This window comes from Microtus pennsylvanicus, chromosome 3 (assembly GCF_037038515.1).
Source record: "Microtus pennsylvanicus isolate mMicPen1 chromosome 3, mMicPen1.hap1, whole genome shotgun sequence".
NCBI lineage: Eukaryota > Metazoa > Chordata > Mammalia > Rodentia > Cricetidae > Microtus > Microtus pennsylvanicus.
Genome location: NC_134581.1, coordinates 120703637 through 120725194, shown reverse-complemented (window position 1 = coordinate 120725194; position 21558 = coordinate 120703637). Strand labels below are relative to the sequence as shown.

General features: G+C 45.8%; 1 protein-coding gene and 1 non-coding gene across 3 annotated transcripts; both read left to right on the top strand.

The window, feature by feature from the left end:
• The first annotated feature begins 2847 nt into the window (after nucleotides 1-2847).
• On the top strand, nucleotides 2848-2929 carry Trnas-aga (transfer RNA serine (anticodon AGA)). Its single transcript has one exon. It is a non-coding gene; the product is annotated as a tRNA-Ser (tRNA).
• Nucleotides 2930-3276: 347 nt separating this feature from the next.
• Nucleotides 3277-20987, top strand: Cfap418 (cilia and flagella associated protein 418). 2 transcript variants are annotated; one of them, XR_012910074.1, is made up of 7 exons: nucleotides 3277-3500; nucleotides 7390-7477; nucleotides 9480-9541; nucleotides 10074-10139; nucleotides 16440-16535; nucleotides 19304-20481; nucleotides 20534-20987. XR_012910074.1 is itself a non-coding variant. In XM_075966993.1 (6 exons), exons 1-6 carry the CDS (start codon nucleotides 3289-3291, stop codon nucleotides 19455-19457), a joined length of 678 nt encoding a protein of 225 aa, XP_075823108.1. In that variant the 5' UTR covers nucleotides 3277-3288; the 3' UTR covers nucleotides 19458-20987. The 2 variants fall into 2 exon arrangements, 1 of the variants encoding a protein (XP_075823108.1); XM_075966993.1 differs by having other exon boundaries at nucleotides 19304-20987.
• Nucleotides 20988-21558: the final 571 nt, after the last annotated feature.

The following is a 21558-nucleotide window of genomic DNA, read 5'->3' as shown; positions in this document are numbered from 1 at the left end:
TAACTTGAGAACAAGAGACTTCAAAGCTGCTCCCATAGTGACACACTTCCTCCAACAAGACCAAACTTCAATAAGGCCTCCTAATAGTACCACTCCCTATGCGGATCATTTTCTTTTAAACCTCCATAGAGAGGAAAGGGTTTATTTGGCTTATGCTTCCAAACTACTGTTCACCATTGAATGAGGTCAGGACAGGAACTCAAACCTGGAGGCAGGAGCTGATGTAGAGGCCATGGAGGGGTGCTGCTTACTGGCTTTTTCCTCGTGACTTGCTCAGCCGACTCTCTTACAGAACCTAGGACCATCTACCCAGAAATAGTATCACCCACAATGGACTGGGCCCCCCTTCATCAACCACTAATTAAGAACATGCCCTACATCTGGATCTTGTGGGGGCAATTTCTCAGTTGAGGTTCCCTCCTTTCGCCTAAGACCATCAGAAAACACGGATATTTACATTATGATTCATAACAGTAGCAAAATTACAGTTATGAAGTAGCACCAAAAATAAGTTTATGGCTGGGGTCACCACAACCTAAGGAGCTGTATTAAAGGATTGCAGCGTTAGGAAGGTTGGGAACAATGCTCTAGCTTGCGTCAACTTGCCATAAAATAGCCGGTACAAGGAAGAAAAGAGTCTAAGAACCAGAGGGGGTGCCCAGACCCAACGGGGTGGACGCATACACTGACTCTCGAGACTGTGACAGCACACACGGCACCTGCCCAAAATCAAGCCAGACCAAGTCCCAGCATGGAGCAGCCGCAAGAGCACATTTCAAGATAACAGCTGCTGGGTGGGGGATCCGTTCCCTTCAATGGAACGACACTGAGTACATCAACCATACTCTAGCGTAGGCTTCATGCTCGGGAGAAGGTGGCTAACACAAACCATACATACACATTGTTTTCAGTAGCTTCTTCTTTCATTTTTGTTTTCTTAAGAGAAAGAAAAAGCATGAAGTTGCATGAGGGACAGGAATTGATATGATAAAAAAAATCCTGTATGAGATTCTCAAAAATATAAAAACCTTTTTAAGCATCTTTGGAAACTAAATACATATAATGATATATTACATGCTCCTTTCACCATGTGAATTAGATTGCAGCCCTCGTCTAGTCTCCTTAATGAAATATGAAGATCAGAATGTTTTCAAAACCTTGGGACAAGGATTCACAAATCCTTAATTTAATTCTATCAGTTGGAGATCAACTAGTTATTACTTCCCCTAGAATAAAGTTGCTCTACTATTTTTTAACTCTCTCGCCCGCGCACTCACACACACATGAACACCTGTGAAGGTCAGACGATGTTGGATCCTCCTAGACCTGGTGGCAGGTGTCAGTCACACCACAAAATGACTGCTGGGAATCGAACCCAGGTCCTCAGGAAGAGCAGACTCTCTCACAGTTGAGCCTCACAGCAGCCCTAAGCGAGGCCTTTTTAGGGGCTTCTTCCTCTGTTCTGATGGAGTCAATTCCATGTACAATCATGAGAGTGTACAAAACACCTTGTTCTTTTTTTACGTTTTATAAAACTGATGAGAAGACATCCAAGGTGGAGGTTGCTCCTCCCACCGCAGTCCTACTCCAAACACCCTGCCGCCCACCACTCCAGAACTCCAGCTCCAGACACCTGAACACGAGTGCACACACTCACACAGCCATGCTCACATATACATAAATAAAGTACATCTTTAGAAAGGCTTTTCCGTTTAAAAAAAAAAGACTTCGAAGGTAAAATGGTGGATTAGAAGTTTCCTCTGGATTAGAAGTAAGAAAAGATGAGTCTGAGAAAAGCGGGGAGAGCAATCAAAAAAGAGCTGCCAGGACAGCTGAAAAGCATGGAGAAAAGAAATGCGTTGGGCGTGGAGGTGTGTAAAAAACTGTCTACAGCTTCAACCATCCCGGGGCCCCTGTGAGGATGAACGCAAAGCCACAACCACAGGTTAATCCACAGAGGCAGTCCTGGTGACAACAGATTGCCTGCCAGGTCCAAGCCCAGGAAAAACCCATAGTTCTTAAGACTTTTATGATGTAAGCAGCCTCAGCGGCAAGAAAACCATTCAGAGAGATAGCTAGAGTGTGCTAAACATTACCTTTACTAGAACTGTAGATTTAGAGAATTTCGTTTAAATAACGGCTGCACTAAAGGCCACCGGTAAGCTACCACCTACCGTTCACTCATGCGCACCACTGCATCTTGCTCTCAGAAAATTAGAAATATCTCGAAAGAATTAAATGAAACTATTAAATCATCTGGCCCAAATGTTTCCAGAGTTCAGAGTGCCAGATTCTTAACTTTAGAACTGAGAAATGCAATTAGCTATGTTGACGTAGTGGCCTTATAAAACAGGGCTATGATACAAACCAACACCAGGGAGGCTGACGTAGGAGGGAGCTCAAGTTCTAAGGCTAGCCTGGGCTAATGGTGAGACTGTCAAAAACGGACAAAACAGAGAACGACCTGTTCAGAGCATAGCAATTGAAAATACGGTGGGTTTACATTCCTTTTCAAAGAAATGGTTTACAACCTGGTGAGACAGTCTCACCATGCGTGCCACATTAAACGGCTAATGAGAGAAAGGCGAACCCGGGAAGGGGGCCGGGAAGGTGGGAGGCTGGCCAGCCGCCTGCGGTTCCAGCCCTCCCTCCCTTTCCCCTCTCCATCCCAGACTCGCCCGTGACAGAATCCAAAGGGTTCTAAGAATTCTCCACGACCGGCGCTGTAACGTTCGAAGCCCAGTTTACCGACACGGCCCTGGCGGTGCTTTCCTGCGATCCCGGCCGGGGTGAGCACGGCAAGAGCAGAGTCTACATAGACTCTCCCTGCCAAAATTAGCACCGCTAGTAGTCGTGGCCGAGTGGTTAAGGCGATGGACTAGAAATCCATTGGGGTCTCCCCGCGCAGGTTCGAATCCTGCCGACTACGGGAAGGAACTTATTTTTGTCACAGGCCGTAGTTTTGGCTCCACAGATTTTTACCGATTCCCACCAGAATAATTAAAGACATTTACAGCCGCGGAAGCGACCCGGGGTCGGGACAGGGCGGGGGGTGACGCCGGGTTTGGGGTCAGGCACCGCAGCGGGATCGAAGAGGGTAGAGAGGGGCCCACAGGCTGCGCCGAAGCCGAGGGGAGCGCGGCCCGGACAGGCTGCGCCCACGGAACCCACCCATGGCTGCAGACCCGGGCCCCAACCCACGACCCCCGCGCTGCCGCGAGTGCGAGCACGTCAGCGCCGCGGCGACTCGCGTCCCCTGGCGGAGGGCGGTTTGCGCACGCGCAGGGCATGCAGACTGGCGGGCGGGCTCGCCGAGCTCCCGTGTTGCCGTGGAAACCACCTGCCCGCTCGCGCCCGCTCAAGATGGCGAAAGACCTGGATGCGCTCCTGGATGAAGTCGAGAGCAAATTCTGCAGCCCCAACCCCCTGAGTCTGGGCCTGGGCGAGCGGCCCACCAGCGACGACCGGAACGGAGCCGAGGAGGAGGAGGAGGATCCCAGGTGAACGCGGGCGGGCGGACGGACGTGCTGGGCCCAAAGCCGCCCGCTGCCGCGGGGCGGCCTGGCCGCAGGCTACCTCCCCTCCCTGCTCGGATCCCGCGCCTGAGCGAGCCCGAGGGAGCCCAGACCCTACCTGATGGCCCTCACCCAACGGGAGATCCGGCAGTGTTCCTCCCCTAAGCCCCTCTGAGGGCCATACTGCCCCGACCACGCAGCCTTCCCTTCCAGGCTGCGGTGCCGGGACTGAAACGTCCTGCCTCACCCCGTTACCAGGCAACCCTAGGCCAGTTGTTAGGACACCATTCCATCTTACTGTTGTCTGATGTAAGCGAAAGGAGGAGTTAGAGAAGATTAGACTTGATTATCAAATAAGTATCCATTGTAAACATCGGGATTAAATAGCCCAGTTGCTTGCCCATTGCCCATGGCACCAAGTTATGGGGCCCAGCAAATGTCTGATATCCAGGTCGAAGTTTGAGGACACTTAAGTATTTGGTATCTCAACAAAAATAAAAAATAAACATCAGTGAATTATCCTTTCAAGTGAAGGCTTAGGATCGGCACGAACCCTTGCTAGAGTCTTGGAAACTTGTCACTTGTCTAGAACATTTGGGAAAGGCAAATGCCAGGCCCAATGAAGGAGCCACTTCTGGGAGCTCATTGAGGAGACAGAGAATAACCCCTTTGACAACGACCAAGAGGAGGTTGTCACCTTTGAGCTGGGCGAGATGTTACAAAAATAAATCTTCAAGTTAGTTTTTTTGTAACATGAATTTAACTGTCAGACAGTTAGTGTACGTTTGTTGGGCCATCTGTTTTCAGCCAGGTTGTGTTCATGGACTTCGCACACTCATTCGGAGACCCCAAGTTCAAAGGAAAAAGCACCCAGTGTGCTTTGAGGTTCAAGGATAGGGGCAATTGGGAAAAAAGTTAGTGAGTTGCTTTCTGCGCTAGGTGGAGAAGGGCTCCTTGAGGTTTCTGTGAGAGCTGCCCCTTGGTAGTTCTCCGTTCCCTACACTTTAATCCCCATCACATGTGCTGCCCTGTAGTTTGGGGCTCTTGTTTAGTCGCACGCATGGACTACTACTACTGAGTAACCAGAACCAGCTGCGAATTGTTGAGGTTAACGTGAAAAGACCTAAAGACACACGAAGCATGCAGTGGCGGCCCATCAGTGCAGAGCTGGCTGGTAACTCCCGAGGATCAGTGGACTTGGTGGTGAGCGTGATGGAGCACGTGAGCAGCTTCCCATCTGTGCACAGGTGCAGTATTCTTAGCCTTAGTGGGCAGAGATGGGTTAGTGGTTTCAGCCGTGTGTGACAGGTAGCTCGTAAAGGACCGGGAGTGTGTCAGTGGTTGGAAACAGCAGTGCTAGGAGCTCTGTCTGTCTGTATGCTGGAGAAGTGGATCAGCCATAGAGGGTAAGTGACCTGGCTGGGTCCTGGACACACCATTGTGTTGAATGTTTTATGGTCTAGCCTTTTCAGTTGAGGCGCTTTTGGGGACAACCTTTGACCTCGTTTGAGGGTTCTGCTGTGAGGTTCTGTGTTTGTTTTGTGGGTATCTGCCTCATTCTATCCCTGAGCTTTGAAAGTAGACAGGTGGATTCCAAACTGAGGTGTTGATGGCTAGAAGAATCGTTTACAGTAGTAATACCTCTTTGCACTAAAGGAAGGGGAGGATGTGGCCACCCACAAAACACGCAGAAGCTAAGTTGCTAGATTCCCTTGCTGGGATTTCACCTTTGCCTTTTGTTGCTGTTTTCCCAAATAACTTGAGGTGCTCGGATTTGTCCCTCAGCCTTGCTTCCCCGGAACCCACCCATTTCTTCACTTAAGAAAAACACTAAATAAAACAATTGAAAAAAAAAAAGGAAATCTCGTGAGGCCATCTTTATAGCCTGGGTCCAGTGGCGCACACCTTTGATCCAAGAGGCAGAGGCAGACTGATCTCTGAGTTCCAGGCCATCCAGGGTTGCATCGTAAGACCCTTTCTCAAAAACAGAAAGTTAAATACATCATACATCTTCTGAAAGATTAAGAAGAATTGGAACTGAGAAAGACCTGAATGTAGTGATTTGAGGTAAGAATTGCACTGTAGTCGAGAGATGTGGAGACAAAGCCAGAGATAGAACATTAGACCTGAAAGCAGTTGGAGAGATGCTGCTTCAATTCAGAGAAATTAAATGACTTCAGCTAGCTTAGTATCTCTAGACCAGTGATGATTTTGCAACGGCCAGAGAAGTTCTTTTGGTTATCACAACTGGGAAAAAGTATACTATAAACACCTAGGAGGTAGATAGGAACCCTATAAAACAGCCTGTAATGTCCAATAGCACCCTGTCTCAACATACAGGGTTATCTGACCCGGTATCAGTAGTTCTAAGATTGGGCAGCCATGTAGGTTACCGGTAGTGAATCAGACGATAGCTGTAGACTGCCCCGGCTGTGAGCAAGAGCGGCAGAGTTGTGCTGCTACTGCTGCTATTGTCTTGGAAGGAAAGTCTTTAGCATACTTGAAAGGCAGAGGAAAATGCCAGTGTAGACAGAGAAGGCATGAAGGATAAAAGTGAGAGCAGGGACAACTAAGTCTGCAGGTAATTGTATCAACCATTTGGCACAAGGGATACATTCCTAGTATTCAGTTTCAAAGTAAATGCATTTCTAAAGAATTTGAACCAAAGAAATAATCTTCAAAGTAAATGCATTTCTAAAGAATTTGAACCAAAGAAATAATCTTCTAAGACAAATCATAAAATGGTCCAGTGAACTCTGAAGTGGATCAACAGCATCCACAACATAAAAACAGTAAGAACAGTTGTCTCATAACATGTGGTGTGTGAACTGCCCTTGTTAGTACGGCCTTGTACACACTGCTGGATCTCAGTGTCTTTTCCTCGCCTGAAACAGAAGCAATGAAAGCCTTAAGACACTGGCTGCCTGACAGATAGTAAATATTTACTTTTGGGGGGTAGTGGCAGGAGACTGGGCAGTGCTAGCTGGACATTAGGACCCAGGACTGTGTTCATGCTAAACAGGTACTCTACCCATTGCTGTGCTGTGTGCTGTACCCTCAGCCCAGAGTTCCCTCAGATGGGTGTTCTGTGTGGCAGCCATTTGTATTCATAATGGCATGGTGGCTACCCTTGAAGAACCTGGTGCAGTTGAGATATTCTGACACATAGCAATGGTTCTTTGGCTTTGGGGAGGGATCTCTACTTTTGGATCATTTGCTGACATGAACTTTGACTTCTTTAGGAAAGAAAGAGTTGTTTGAGTTAAAATTGAACCCTTTATGGTGTTAGAATTTATAACCTATATATTTTATATTCTCTGTATAAGTGCTTGACATAATTTAGAAAAGTGCATTCCCATTTTTAATATAATGCATAGGCTTATATATCTTAAGTGCATAATAGTAAGGCCCATATGTGAATTTGTGCCAATAAACTATATCTTGTTCTCAACAAACAGCTTATTCTGTGGGTTTGGTTGAAGTCCCGAAAGTACATTAGTGACACAAGGTTGGCCATGTCAAGGATCCTAGTGCCTCAGACCCTCAGGAATGACAGCTGATCTTGTTAGAGCCAGCACATACAGAAGCTGTTCAGCCACCCCCTCTTCTTGCTGTCTGTAATGGGCACTGAGTTCCACATGTTGGTGGCCTGTCTCCTTCGAAGCACACAACCCACCCGATCCCAGCCTTTCTGTGTGTAGGTCTGTCATTTCTCCATCCCCCAGTCACCTCGATCAGGTCAGTCCCAAAGCCATGCAGGGTGTGACATATGTCCATACCTGAAAAACACCCTTGTGTTATCCCTCCAGAGGTGGTGTTTCCACTCTCTGACTTGTCTGTCCTGAGGGTTTATTCTGTGCCTGTTTTCTTTCAGGTCAGCAGAAACATGTCAAAAAGAAGATGACCTTGACAGCCTTATTAATGAGATATTTGAGGAGCCAAACTTTGAGAAAAAACCTTTTGTAAGTCACGTTTTAATTGTACAGTAATTCTGTCATTATTTAAGATACTTAGAATAGTCTCGAAAGTAAGGCAGAGTAGCCGTCCAGATGTAATCCTTGAACTCTGAGAAGTACACATGAAGTTATTCCACTTAAACAATTGGAGAGGGTAATATGTTGGAAACTGTCTCTGTTGACGCCCCAGCAAGAGTAAGAAATGGGAAAAGCTGCTGCTGGAGAAGTCATCCTCCACAGGTCAAGCTGTCTCTTAGATGTCTTAGGTAGTGTCTAAGAATGCATTTCTCAAAGGCCTACAGCAGTTGGCTGTCAGTACAGGAACGTTTTTAGTGTCTAGACTACAATGACATTAGTGTCATCCCAAAACAGTGGATTTGACTAAACTGTAAGTACTTTAATACTTTAGATGTTCGTCTGTTTTAGCTTTGTAAACATCCAAAAGTAACAGCCACCTGTATACTGCTGTGTGAGGGACTCTTCATACCCATCATTCTGAACATGGCGGTATTTTGCTCTATTTTATTCTCTGAACTTCTTTAAATTAACTGACCCTTCCTAATTGGCATACAGTGTAGTAGGTTTCCATGTGGCTTTTTCATACACTGTTTTGCTTAACCCTGCCTGCCTTTCCTCCTCATCTCCTCACCCCTCAATGCCACCCTGCTTAAACCTTGCCCCTGTAATACCCATTCTGTTTTCGTACCACCTGTGTTCTAAGACCCCCTCCAGACAAGCCTCCCCTTCTTCTCTGGCATCTTCAGATGTTCAACGTGATGTTATTATGCCTTCCTTCTCAGATAGAACCCCTGTTCTTTGTATCCACGTATAGCTTAAATGTCTTAAGTACAGTGTAAGGTGCATATATAAATTTGTACCAATAAACTATATGTTTGTCTTAACAAACAGCTTATTTCTGTGGGCTTGGTAAGTCCTGAGTGAATGTGAGTTTCTGTATTTGGTTTTTTGTTTGTTTTGTTTTTGCTGATATATCTGGTTTTCCAACTGGATAAAGGAGAGAGTAAGTCTATATAAAATATTTACCAGCTAAAGAAAGCGGGAATCGTAGTGACTTGCATCCCCACATTGTCAGGAGGGCATCTGCTGTGTCCTGGGAGTCCTGCGCTTCACCCTGGCTTCTGCACTCTCACTGCAGTTTGAAGCTGCCCTTGGACACAGACATAAACCCCAGGAACCAACAGTCAGTGTTAGTGGCCAGCTTAGTGTCTCACTGTGATCCTGCACCATGCAAGGGGTGAGCGTGCTGCCTGAGCGCCTGTGGAAGCTTTATGGGCGCAGCAAAATAGTTTCCTGTGTAACATCAAGTCAAAATTAAGAGAGATGGATAAATGAAATTTTTTGCCTCTTAAACTTTCTCAGCCGCCCTGTGAAATGAAGGCATGTCTGTGCATAGTTTTGGAGCCATTTCCCTGTCTTGCTTTCTCTTGCTGGCAGTGGTCCTAGTATGTGGTTGGTTTATGATGTCTGCTACTTCATATAGTTAACACTTAATAAATGCCTACTCATGTCGGCGATGTTATCGGAACATAAGGAACTACTGTATGCTATGACCAGGTAGCTCGGCTTTTCCATGCTCATATGTAGCTTGATATCATTACAATTGATCAGAATTAATAATCCCGAAGTTGTACAGGAATTTAATTTTAGTTTAGATAAGTACCATTCAAAACCTTTAAAAATGGGCTTGGGGTTGTTCCCCCCTCTTCAGTTGAGTTTTTCCAGAATAAAGTTTTAAGCAGGTCCTTCATATGAAATCACTGCAGAGGTAGAAAGTGACGGTAAGTCTCGGTGTGCTGGGGCAGCAGAGCAGTTCTTAGACGGCGAATTCCTCAGGCACTCTCCTTCCTCCTGCCTTTAGAAAGTAGCCATCACTGTTGTAGGTGTTCGGAAAAAACACCACCAAATGCTTAGTACATCATTTTAAAATACTGTTGTTATAAAGTAGTTCTCTAAGCCTTTGGTCTTTTATTTTTGTTTTGTTTTTTAGCAAAAATTTAAATCTTCAAGTAACACATCTGTCAGAGCTTCCGTTCAAGGCCTCAGTAAGAGGTAAGTGGAGACTGTTGTGAATTCCCCGCTGAGTGAGCAGACACCGTGAGGATGGGCCAGTAGATTCTGTGGCCATTTCAACAGCATTGGCATTAGGACAGAGAGCCAGCTGGCCTTGAGACAAAAGACCACTAGCAATATCTGGGGTGTGCTTAGGATCTATGGCCCACTTAGTGTAAAGGAAATTAAATAGGAGATTATTGCTATTATAAATAATTTTCTGCTGTGTTAAAAAAGTGTCAACGGTTTCTCAAAATTAATGTTCTGTTACATGCTTTAGTATTGACTTTATTCCTTACATTATTGGCACTCACTTTCCTGTGACTCATTTTAACTCCTTGAGTGTTTCTGGATGCAGGTTATATCCTATGGAGGGTGATGCTGTAATAAATATCTCCTCCTTGAAATGGTTGGCTTGCTGCGGGAGGCATAGAACACGATCACTAGAACATAGACTGGAGACCAGCTGACTTCTCATGTTTCTTTGTTATTGTTGTAATTTTGTTTTTCTCCATCTGCTGAACACATCTAGTTGCAGTCCGGTGTATCTCAGTGGAAGCGCCATTCCATGTGGGATTGGAACAAACACCTCGCCGAGGTAGGCTGCAGGAAATGCAGTGTGCGTGTGCTGGGCTGTCCTGTGGCAGAGTGTGCTGCCTTGGCACCAGCCCACTCTACAATGAGAGCTGTGCATTGTACCAGCCAGTCCAGGGACACTGGTAACTCATTTAATATCCTTGGGAAGTAACTTTCAAGGCTGAGCTGTGCAGGTGGCACATGCCTGTAATCCCAGCCTGTGGGAGGCTGGGGCTGGGTGATCACTAGAAATCCAAGGCCAGGCCAGCCTGAGCCAACACAGCAAGACCTATATTTTTTAAAAACTGTTGTAATGTCGGGTATGTATTGTTGATTGTCGTGCTGCCTTTTTCTGAGCCCCGCTTGGATCACTTGAGTCCTACCCACGTTTTTACAGAGCAGCAGGGGCGTGTGCAGATGTGAAAGGCTGGCTCGTGTAGGTAAACTGAGGCAGCTGTATAGCAGATGCAGTGCCTTGTCCTCACTGATGGAGCCAGAAGACATGAGAAAGTAAAGGCCTGTGTTAACAGAGTTCTCAAGCTGGGCTTTACATTTCTAAAACAGAAACCTGACATTTCTTGTCTCTTCCCACCCACTTTAAGACCCTGCCCTCACGTAGAGTCAAGGTGCCACTCACTGCAAACCATTGTCCCTTCTAGCACACTCCTTCACCGTTTTCACAGGCTGGGGGAAAACTGACTGTAAGCAAATGTTTGCACTGCCTGCTACGCTTGACTCTGTCTTCGGCAGAGGCCCACTTGCCTAAATTGCTCATTATCTTTTTTCCTACTTGTTCCTAAAGCACTTTTTTCTTTTTATTCATTTTTAAGAAGAAAAACCTAGGTCAAGTGATTGTATATTGATTACACTTCTGAATAATAGAAGTGGGGCCACAAAAAGAAATGGGGAGTTGGGGTGATGCCAGCCTGGATTACTAATCCAGGAAGGAGTAGCCATAGGACCAAAGTGAAGTTGGGAAGCTGAGTGCTGCCTGCTGTCTAAAGAACTGAGAGCAGTTAGTCATCGCGCACTGAGACCTATCCCCGCAGAGACCTTAGAGGAAGCTATGGTCTACCTGTTAGCTCGGTTGTGCTCACTCATTTTCAGAGCTGTGTCCCCGCAGAGACCTTAGAGGAAGCTATGGTCTACCTGTTAGCTCGGTTGTGCTCACTCATTTTCAGAGCTGTGTCCCCGCAGAGACCTTAGAGGAAGCTATGGTCTACCTGTTAGCTCGGTTGTGCTCACTCATTTTCAGAGCTGTGTCCCCGCAGAGACCTTAGAGGAAGCTATGGTCTACCTGTTAGCTCGGTTGTGCTCACTCATTTTCAGAGCTGTGTCCCCGCAGAAACCTTAGAGGAAGCTATGGTCTACCTGTTAGCTCGGTTGTGCTCACTCATTTTCAGAGCTGTGTCCCCGCAGAAACCTTAGAGGAAGCTATGGTCTACCTGTTAGCTCGGTTGTGCTCACTCATTTTCAGAGCTGTGTCCCCGCAGAGACCTTAGAGGAAGCTATGGTCTGCCTGTTAGCTCGGTTGTGCTCACTCATTTTCAGAGCTGTCTCCCCGCAGAAACCTTAGAGGAAGCTATGGTCTACCTGTTAGCTCGGTTGTGCTCACTCATTTTCAGAGCTGTGTCCCCGCAGAGACCTTAGAGGAAGCTATGGTCTGCCTGTTAGCTCGGTTGTGCTCACTCATTTTCAGAGCTGTGTCACCTGCAGGCGACTTTTGTCACATTGCCGGGAACTACAGCTGCAATTTCTGCTCCCACCCACTCCACTTCTCAAAGCTCACACGCATCCAGCCTTCAAGATGCCTGTCTCCTGTCCGGTGGCAGCCGAGTTGCCACTTGTGCCTCTCTCACTCTAAGCTCACTACTGTGCTCACTAAAGTGTGTGGTCCTCCTCTTTTCTCCAGTTTCTTCCCTGAATAAACCCTGAGGCAGGTGCTGCCTCCCAGAATCTTAGCATCTGTCCGTCTGGGAGGGTGCGCCTTCCTAACACACATCCCCTCGTCTCAGATGCTCTGTTCACATTAGTTACTCAGATTCATTTTCTTACTCCATTTTAATGTCTGTCTTGTTTGTTTCTTCATCTAAATGCTGTGAATGCATACCCAAGCCCTGTGCTAGTTGACCAAGGCGAAGTGACCAGTGGAGAAGCAGGGAAGGGTGAGGCTTAGTGCAGAGCCTGAAAGGGAAGGGCGGGCTCTGGGGGCAGCATGCCCGTCACTTGCTCCTGCCCACCCCATCCCTTGAGAAGGAGTGTATCTTCTAAAGCCTTGCTCAGGATCCTTGCCTTTAAAAAGCAAACATACTCCTTGCAGATATCGTGAGACCTTTCACAGCACCACAGGATAAAGTCACAGGCTGCCAGATGACGTGGAATCTGGGAAATAAAGCAGAAGAGGGTCCAGAAAAGGAGTCACTGGGGCTGAATTCTCCACAGTGTAGGGAAAGAGAAAGGGAGCTAGCTGTGACCTGGGTGTGACTGACTGTAAGGAAAGGAAGTCAGATTTCAGATTTAGAGTGTGGAGTTGAAAGAGTTTGAAGAATAAATGTCTGTGGTAGAGAAGGCAGTGAGTAACAGAGCCAGCAGAGGGCTCAGTGGACAGAAATGCATTGCGGCCAAGCCTCGTGACCTAAGCTGGAGCCCAGAGCCCACATCGTAGACGGAGGGAACTAATCCTGGAGCCCAGAGCCCACATGGTAGACAGAGGGAACTAATCCTGGAGCCCAGGGCCCACATGGTAGACGGAGGGAACTAATCCTGGAGCTCGTCCTCTGACATCCACACGTTCACACACAGAAATAGATACGTGAATGAGAAGAATGCCTTCCAAATAGCCTGGTCTACTAACCTATGACGTTATATGCCTATAACGCCAGCACTTGAGAGTGTGAGGCAGGAGGCTTGCCACAAGTTTGAGAGCAGCCTGGACTACAGAGTAAGACCAGGCCGGCCATAGCTACATAGCAAAATCCTGTTTCTTCCCCCAGCCCTGGACATAAAGGCTCCCAGGTGATGTCCCAGCATCAGTGGATGCTTTGTTAGAAAGCAAGGGCTCACGTTGGTAACCGGATTCTTGTGTCAGACTCCATTATGTGAAAAGGAAGGCTCTTAGCTGCTCCACTGTTAGAGCTGCTGCTTGGGCTTTTGTTTTAATGTGAAGTGTCTTGTAGCCCAGGCTATCCTCAAGCTCACCATACAGACAAGAATTAGAACTCCTGATCCTCCTGCCTCTGCCCCTCAGGTGCTGATTACAGGCAGGTGATGCCATACCTAGCCAGCCAATATTACTTTGAAACTGTCCAAGTATCAAGCCTTTCTAGCCCTCTGTGTAGATCGGATTGGATTTAACTAAGAACTGTAGAGTCTGGGCGGATATGTGGAAGAACTATTCAGGACATTCCTACTACAAACATCCATAAAATGGTCAGTTCTGCCTAGCAGTTGAATAAACATAAAAACACCTCCTTAGTATATATAGTCCCTTCATATTTTACGGGAAAATACTAAATTTATTCTTTATTGGAATCATAATTTTATATTATTTTATGCTAACAGATATTTGACTTAAAATGACTCCAACATGACTAACACATTCAGTTCATTAGCCATATTTTAATTTTTAATAATTTTTGTCTTTTCCCAGTATATAGTGTGATTCTCTCTGGGTGCTGGGCAGGGACAGTGAACCAGTCACAAGGTTAGCAACCAATAAGCTTATTTTGTATTGTGATGTATGATAGTTACATATGCTACATGCCATTTTCACTTAGGAGGGTTGTGTTGGAACATGACCTTATCATAAAGTGAGTAGTCACATATGTGTGTGTGTACAGTTTTCATGTTCAGGGCATAAAGGGAGTCAGCTGTGATGTGCTTGTTCATTTCCCTCGTTGGATTCCTGCACTGAGCTCCAGTGTAGGGCTAATGCAGACTCTGAGCAGAGTGCGGACATTGAAGTCTTTGCCCAGCGGGTGGGAAGGATGTGGAATGTGGTGGGAACGTGGTGTCGTGGACAAGTGGTCTAGATAAGACTGGGCATCCTTTCCTTTTGGTTTTGGTTTGTTTGTTTGTTTTTATTTTGACTGGAGGGTGGCTAATTTTGGTTTTTGATTTTTTTTTTCTGTTTTGGGGAATTTGTTTGTTTATGGTTTTTTTGAGACAGGGTTTCTGGCTGTCCTGGAACTCTGTAGACCAGGCTGGCCTCCAGAGATCACCTGCCTCTGCCTCCTCACTGCTGAGATTAAAGGTGTGCACTGCCACCACCCAGCTGAGGCATCCTTTTCAAGCCAAATAAGTTCTCTCCTTATTTGTAGGTTGATATATTTGTAAACTCCTTGCAAAGCTGGGTTACCCCCCTCCCCCAGCACTGGTTAGGATCACAGTGCTCACGGCAGCAGGGTAATGTCTTAGCTGCACATTGTCCTATGAAAGCCAGTGTTTGTAAAGAAATATAGTAGTGTGAATAGATTTGATAAACCAATAAAATTTAAATTTAAAACGATATTAAACATAATGGTTGAGGGTTTTACACATAAAATGTCATGAAAATCTAAATTATGGTTCCCACAATAGCAATAATTCAGCCAAATTGCACATATGTATTAAGGCATTAAAGTTAACACTCTGTTGTGAACATGTAATAAACTACATCTGCATAAGAACACAGTTACGGGAGCCATGGGGACCATCATTCAAGGCTTAGAATGCAACTGGGTTGAAATGCCACAGGAACTGCACAGCCTCAGCAACCACAAAGAGTGTAAAAGGAGTTCCTGTAAAACACTGTAAATTTTTGGTTGTGACTGATACTCTTAGAAATATTCATTCTCAAGGAAGCTTTGAGACCAAAAGTTTTCCAGTGTTACTCAGTTTAGAAGTTACGTATCTAAAGTCTGAGATAGGCTCATACAGTCCAGGCTGGCCTTGAACTCACCATTAGCCAATGATGATCTCCGCCTCCATCTTAAAAGTACTGGGGCAACAGGCATGTGCCACCTTCCTAGCCTGTATTTTAATTTCAAAGTAAAAAGTCTAATAATTGGTTTGTTTTGTTACAGAAATATTACTGAAAAAGTATATTAGTAAAATATATTGAAACAACACACTATCGAAAAGAACAAAAGCAAAATTGGAATATAAAAAGAAAAAATGAGTCACAAGGAAATTCCTTGGCTATTCCTTTGTGCTCAGCCAGCGTCTGCACTGGCTCACTAGTCACACAGAAATTATCTTGTTTGCTTTGTTGTCACTTGTAAGTACTTAGTATGTAGGAGTGAACCAGTTGACGGTGCATGCGCGCTCTCTCTCTCCTCTTTCTTCCCCTCGCTCTCCCTCCTTCCCTCTTCCTCTCTTCCCTCTTCTCTCCCTGGGTGTGTCTTAACAACTCATCAACTTTTAGTTTTTATTAAATGTATCCATTGAATTTGTTTATTAAATATTTCAAATAATAGCTGTTTCTGTTGCTGCAGCAACAATTCATAATTCTTTTTAAACTTACTATATGTTACCACTTTCCTTATGGTTAGCATCTCTGCACATAATGCTACAACATGGTACCTCCAGGAGACTTGCTTGTCACGTGGTCTTCTTGACAGTCCCTGAGGGCCACTCTGCCTGCTCCTGCTGTCCAGCACACTCACAACCTTGCTCTTCATTGCATCCTTGCCGTCGGTACACAGTGTTCAGATATGCCCTGTGAATGAGGCCAGTCCAGGCTGCCCTGTTCAGAATCCCTACCCATCTCCTCCCAGGACTCCTAATCTCATTGCCCTGCTCTTCTAACAAGCTAATGACTTATTCACAGTGAGTGCTACTTAGTTTACCTCTCACTAGAATCTAAGACAAGCAAACCAGTGATGGCTCCAGAAATGGTGCTTTCTTGAAGACAGTTTCTCAGTGTGGCAATTATATTCTTCTATCTGCCAATCTGACACTGTATGTCCATATAATATTCATTTGTCTATGTATTGTATGAAATATTTATAAGCTAGATGTGAGAAATAACCTGGAAGCTTTTTATTTAATTTTTTTGAGACAGGGTCTTGCTGTGTAGTATAACCCTGGCTGGCTTAGAAATCACTATAGAAAGATGGGCTGGCTTTGAACTCAGTACCGGATATCTCCCAAGTGCTGGGATCAGAGGAATGTGCCACCATATCCAGCCAGAAAGCTTAAACACATAAACAGTCCTCTGATGCAAACAATTGCAATCATTAATCCAGACCTTTCTGTTGCTTATTCGGTATCTGGAGCATGCCACTGTATTTTCCTATTTAAACAGCTCATCTTTAACACATCTTTCTTTCTCTCTGACCAGAGCATGTGACCAGCTGCGTTGTATAGCCTGTGATTTCCGGATAGTGAGCTACAATGACTATATGTGGGACAAATCATGTGATTACCTGTTCTTCAGGTATGTTTCTGAAGAATTTCATCCTGTGTCTTAGCATTTGTATTGCTGCCAAGAGACACCATGACCACAGCAACTCTTATAAGGAAAATATTTAGTTGAGGGGACTCAGATGTCAGGGGTTCAGTCCATTATCATCATACTGGGAGCATGGTAGCATAGAAGCAGGCATGGTGCTGGAGGAATAGCAGAGAATCCTTGCAGACAACAGGAAGTTGAACTGACTGTCATACTGCGGGAAGCCTGCCCCACCGGGACACACTTCCTCCAACAAGGCCACACCTATTAGTGCCACTCCCTTTGGGGGCCATTTTCTCTCAAAGCACCACATCTTGAAAATGTACCAACGGCTTTTTGTGTCTCACTTTGTTGTACTGTTGGTCTGCTTGTCCAGTCATGTGGGCCTAGCTCCCCTCCTCCTCACCTCCTTTCCCTCTGTTTGCTGTCAGCCTAAATAAGGGTGTGTTCTGAATAAGGACACAGAACTGCCTCATTGATTCCTGTGCCCACAACCTTTGCGTGCTCCACACCAGGGCAGAGCTCTGAGAATGCCATTGTTCACTTGGTTGGGTTTTGCTGTTCACTGTCTGCTGGTTAATCTAACAAGTGTCTGATTCTCATAAGTCACGAACATGAACATGAATTGTTATAGACTTAGGATAGTAAGGTGTGTGTGACATCTAAACAGAAGCGAGCACAGGCACAAAGTGACTGTAAGTGACTGACTTGGGACGTGAGAAATGTGTGGGGTCTCACTCTTCTAGAATGGCAGACATGGGTACTCTCTGGAAACTGAGGCAGGACGACAGTGAATTCAAGATCAGACTTTGTCACAAAAAAATAGACACCAGTCACTTTACTCCAGATGTTTGGTAGTCTCATTTTAACATATAATTTACTTAAAGTAGTGATTACTAGGATTATTATACTAAATTATTGAAACTAATAATAATTATAATAAGCTAGCTAGTTACATAAATCAGTGAAAAATACAACCCGAGTCCTCAAGATACTTAAGAGTATGTATGTTTAGAAAACGAGAACGAAACAACTAGAGAATCTGGTTATCTCAGCCAAGGCCCAGCCACTGGTGCGTCTGTGTCCTGTAACTCCTTAGCGTTTCTTACCAACAGGCATTCTCTGGCTCCTTGTCGGGGTGCTTTAAGAGGGAGATGGGCAGAGAACATGCACTTAAGGGTGACAGTGGAGCTGGAGGGCAGGATGGTGGGTGCACTTCACCTGCAGCATCCAGACTCTGAGCACAACTGTGGCCGTGGCACTCGGGCTGTTTTTAAAGGCACAGAGAGAGGTGAATCGCATGGCATGGTGGGAGTCAGAAAAGTCTGAACAAGAGCAGAGATGGCAAGGGCTGGCGCAGTGTAGGGGTCAGCAATAATGAGGAGTTCAACTCACAGCTGAAAACTTCATTTGGAGAGAGGCCTATGCAAACATCAGTTTTGTATGTTGAGACAGAGTTTTGCAGTGTAGCTATAGCTGGCCTGGAACTTCCTTAGCAGACCAAGATGTTGAACTTGTGGCATTTTCCTGCCTGTTTCCTTGGTGATCAGTTTATAGGGTATAAGGGTTTCTATCCCTTAGCTTTTAAGGGATAATGGACTACTGTGCAGGGAAAGCAGGCCAGTGGAGAATCATTAGGATTGATGAAGAGATGGCACAGTAACACAGTTACATTTTGTGGATCACAGCAGTGAGGATGGCAGAACGGAGCAGATGTACCAGAGACATCGCCGGCAGCGTCTTAGGACAAGTGCCTTAGTTCACAGATGGAAGGGGCTAAACACTGGATTGCAGATACTGTTGAAACTCTCTCTGAAGTTCTGGGAGGAATTTCATCTGAACCCATGGGATTGGCTGTGGGTACCCAAGAGGGCAGCTTGGAAGAAGCCGGTGCAGAGATGTTTTAGCTCATTTCATTGACTTAGTTTTATTGGGTTTTTCATTCTCATAAAACCATATTACTCTGTTATTGCCCTAGATCTTCATAACCCTAGCTAGGTTACTGCTGGTAGAAGTGTCACTTTTCCAAGCTTAGACTTGGCCCTGAAAGTCTCTAGGGTTTTCTTAGGTTCTCACCGTCTGAAGTGTCTGAGTTAGCACACATTGACCACCAGGGGGCAGTGTGGAGACTGTCATGCATCGTTAGCGTGTGCTCTGCCTTTCATCATTTCTCTTGGGGTTTTTTCCAATATTTTATTTTTAGCTTGTCCAGTTTTATTTTCCAATAATTTATGTTCATAAACATAATGCATAAAGATCATAATTGATTTTCTTTAGTAACTAAACTTACAGTAACTTCCATATTCTTATAATACAATCAAAGCCAATAGTTATCATTTTAATAACTTCAGTTACTTTTTGCATTATTCAGACTTCAGGATAGGTATTTTATTGATGATATAATAAATAAACAGGTGATTTAAACAAGTGAAGGAAATGAGCTCAGCATAGAGAAGGGCTTGTTCCCCTCGTGATAGAAGTGTGCTGTAATAGAAGTAATAGAAGCCAGCAGCCCGCCTTTCCTGCCACTGCCTCTATGGCACAGGGGAGGGGTCCATTCCGTTCCCATCCGTGTCGTCTCTGAGTAGTGACACGGGTGATCCTTCAGAGCAGTCGCATCTCGAAGATTGCCATTAGCAGTACTGCGGCCCGAGAACACAGTTGTGACAGACCACCTAGCAGGACTTTTCTTCTTCTGTGTCGTGAAACACCAAGCACAGACACTGTGCTCAAGCCTGCCTGTTTTGCCATAGGAACAACATGCCGGAATTCCACAAACTGAAAGCAAAGTTGGTCCAGAAGAAAGGAGCCCGGGCATATGCTTGCCAGTGTAGCTGGAGGACTGTTGAGGAGCTGACGGACCTGCAGACAGAGCATCAGCTCCGCTGGGTGTGTGGTAAACACTGAGGGCGCAGGCCGTCCACCTTCCGACAGCGGCATTTCTGAGACCACGCTCTGCTCATCAGAAAATAATATCCCGGGACACCAGGACACCAGGACAGTACTCCTTTTGGCACAGGCGTCTTACTTAGTAGGTTAAAATACCTGAATTTACTAGCCTGTCTCCTGCTAGAGATTTAAATTGTGGCAGTTTGTGCAAATTTACAGCCTTTCCATCGCAGCTGCAGCAGTGGCTGCTCACGCTCTCTAGCGCATTCTCGTGTGTCATGGCTGACAGACACCCGCTGGCCAGGGCAGAGAGGTCACTGTCGCACGTGCCCATGGTTTCTGCTCTTACCATGAGTTCAACCTGAGAGAGAAGAGATGGCCACTGGTGCGCTGCGTATCTGTGCCTCATGGTGTCTCTCACTCAGTTCAGTATTATGCACAATAGTGACAATAATAGTAACATCTCCACTGTAGTATAGTCCCCTCCTGTGCTCATTGACATATCGAGTTAGTTTTATATTAGTAAATATCTATTTATATATAAAAGATTTTCGGTGTATCTAAAATGACTAAAGTCCTTCAAATAAGTAGGACTGTTGTTGGGTTGGGTTTTTCAATTAAACTCCAAAATTCCATCACATAAACAGGAACCTTTTCAGGCAACTGTAGACTTTTCTAGTACGATCAGGTTGATACATCATTATTGAAGCATAGCTAACCAGTGGTAGCCTGTTGGGCTCCTGCCTGGCCACACCGAGAGGGGAGGAACTGTGTCACCGCAACATGTTCAAGAAATGCAGTATCTCTGCTTTGTTCCCAGTCTGCCAAAATTCTACTGTGTGCCTGCTCCCCGTGTGCCTGCTATCTGGTGTAGGTGTGTGACACAGGGCGCTCTGAAGGATCCTACTGTGTGTCTGTTATCTGGTGTAGGTGTGTGACACAAGGCACTCTGAAGGACCCTACTGTGTGTCTGTTATCTGGTGTAGGTGTGTGACACAGGGTGCTCTGAAGGATCCTACTGTGTGTCTGTTATCTGGTGTAGGTGTGTGACACAGGGCGCTCTGAAGGATCCTACTGTGTGTTATCTTGTGTAGGTGTGTGACACAAGGCACTCTGAAGGACCCTACTGTGTGTCTGTTATCTGGTGTAGGTGTGTGACACAGGGCACTCTGAAGGATGTAAACTGTAGCACAGATCTGAGCTGCTTGGTTTTATGTTAGCTCTGTTCCAGCCACCTAGCACCCTCTATGCTAAAAGCCTGTGCCCAGGCTGGGGTCTGGCTCGGTAGAGCACTGGCAAAGCATGGGCAAGGTCCTAAGTCGTTCCCAGCAGTACAAAACGAGAGAAAGAAAGAAAAGCAAGCTTTTCCTGACTGTGACACACTTATGCACTTGTAAATAACTCTAGTTGCAACAAAAGAAATCTCAATGGCTGATGCCCTCATTTTTGTATCAAGATATATTTACAAGTTTTATCTTTAAATCTTTTTATTCCTCAAAAATATATCTCTGTGTAATTATGTAATAAACATGGAAATTTTGATTGACAGCATATCCCCCGTGCATGTATGCCCTCAGACTCATGAAGGTTGAGCACAGTGGTGCACACTTGTAAGCCCAGCACCTGAGAGACTGAGGCAAGAGGGTGTGAGTTCACGGCCAGCCCGGCCTACAGAGTGAGACACTGCTCCCCAGGACTGCACTGTGTCTGTCACCTCACGCATCTTCAGTGTCTCGTGGAGACCTCACGGCGTCTGTCTTCGGGTTTGTGCCACATTTAAAAGACCACATTGGTCTGAAGGTGGGGAGGGGACCAAGACAAAATAAAGGAATACAGGTGGCATGAAAGCAGAAAGGGGGGCTGTTTGAGGAGAGGAGGGATGGAGGAGGCTGGGCGGGGAATAAGAACCAAGCAAATGTACACACATGGGAAGGCCATAATGATGGCGGGAGTGTTGCTCAGCAGAGTGCTTGTCTAGCATGCTCGGAACCCTGGGTCTGAGTCCCATCTCTGCGTAAAAAGACACTGTGACACACACCACAGTTCCAGTTCTGCAGAAGTAGACAGAGGATCAGCTGTATTCTGGGCTGTGTGATCCCTTGTCTCAAAGGAAAGTAGG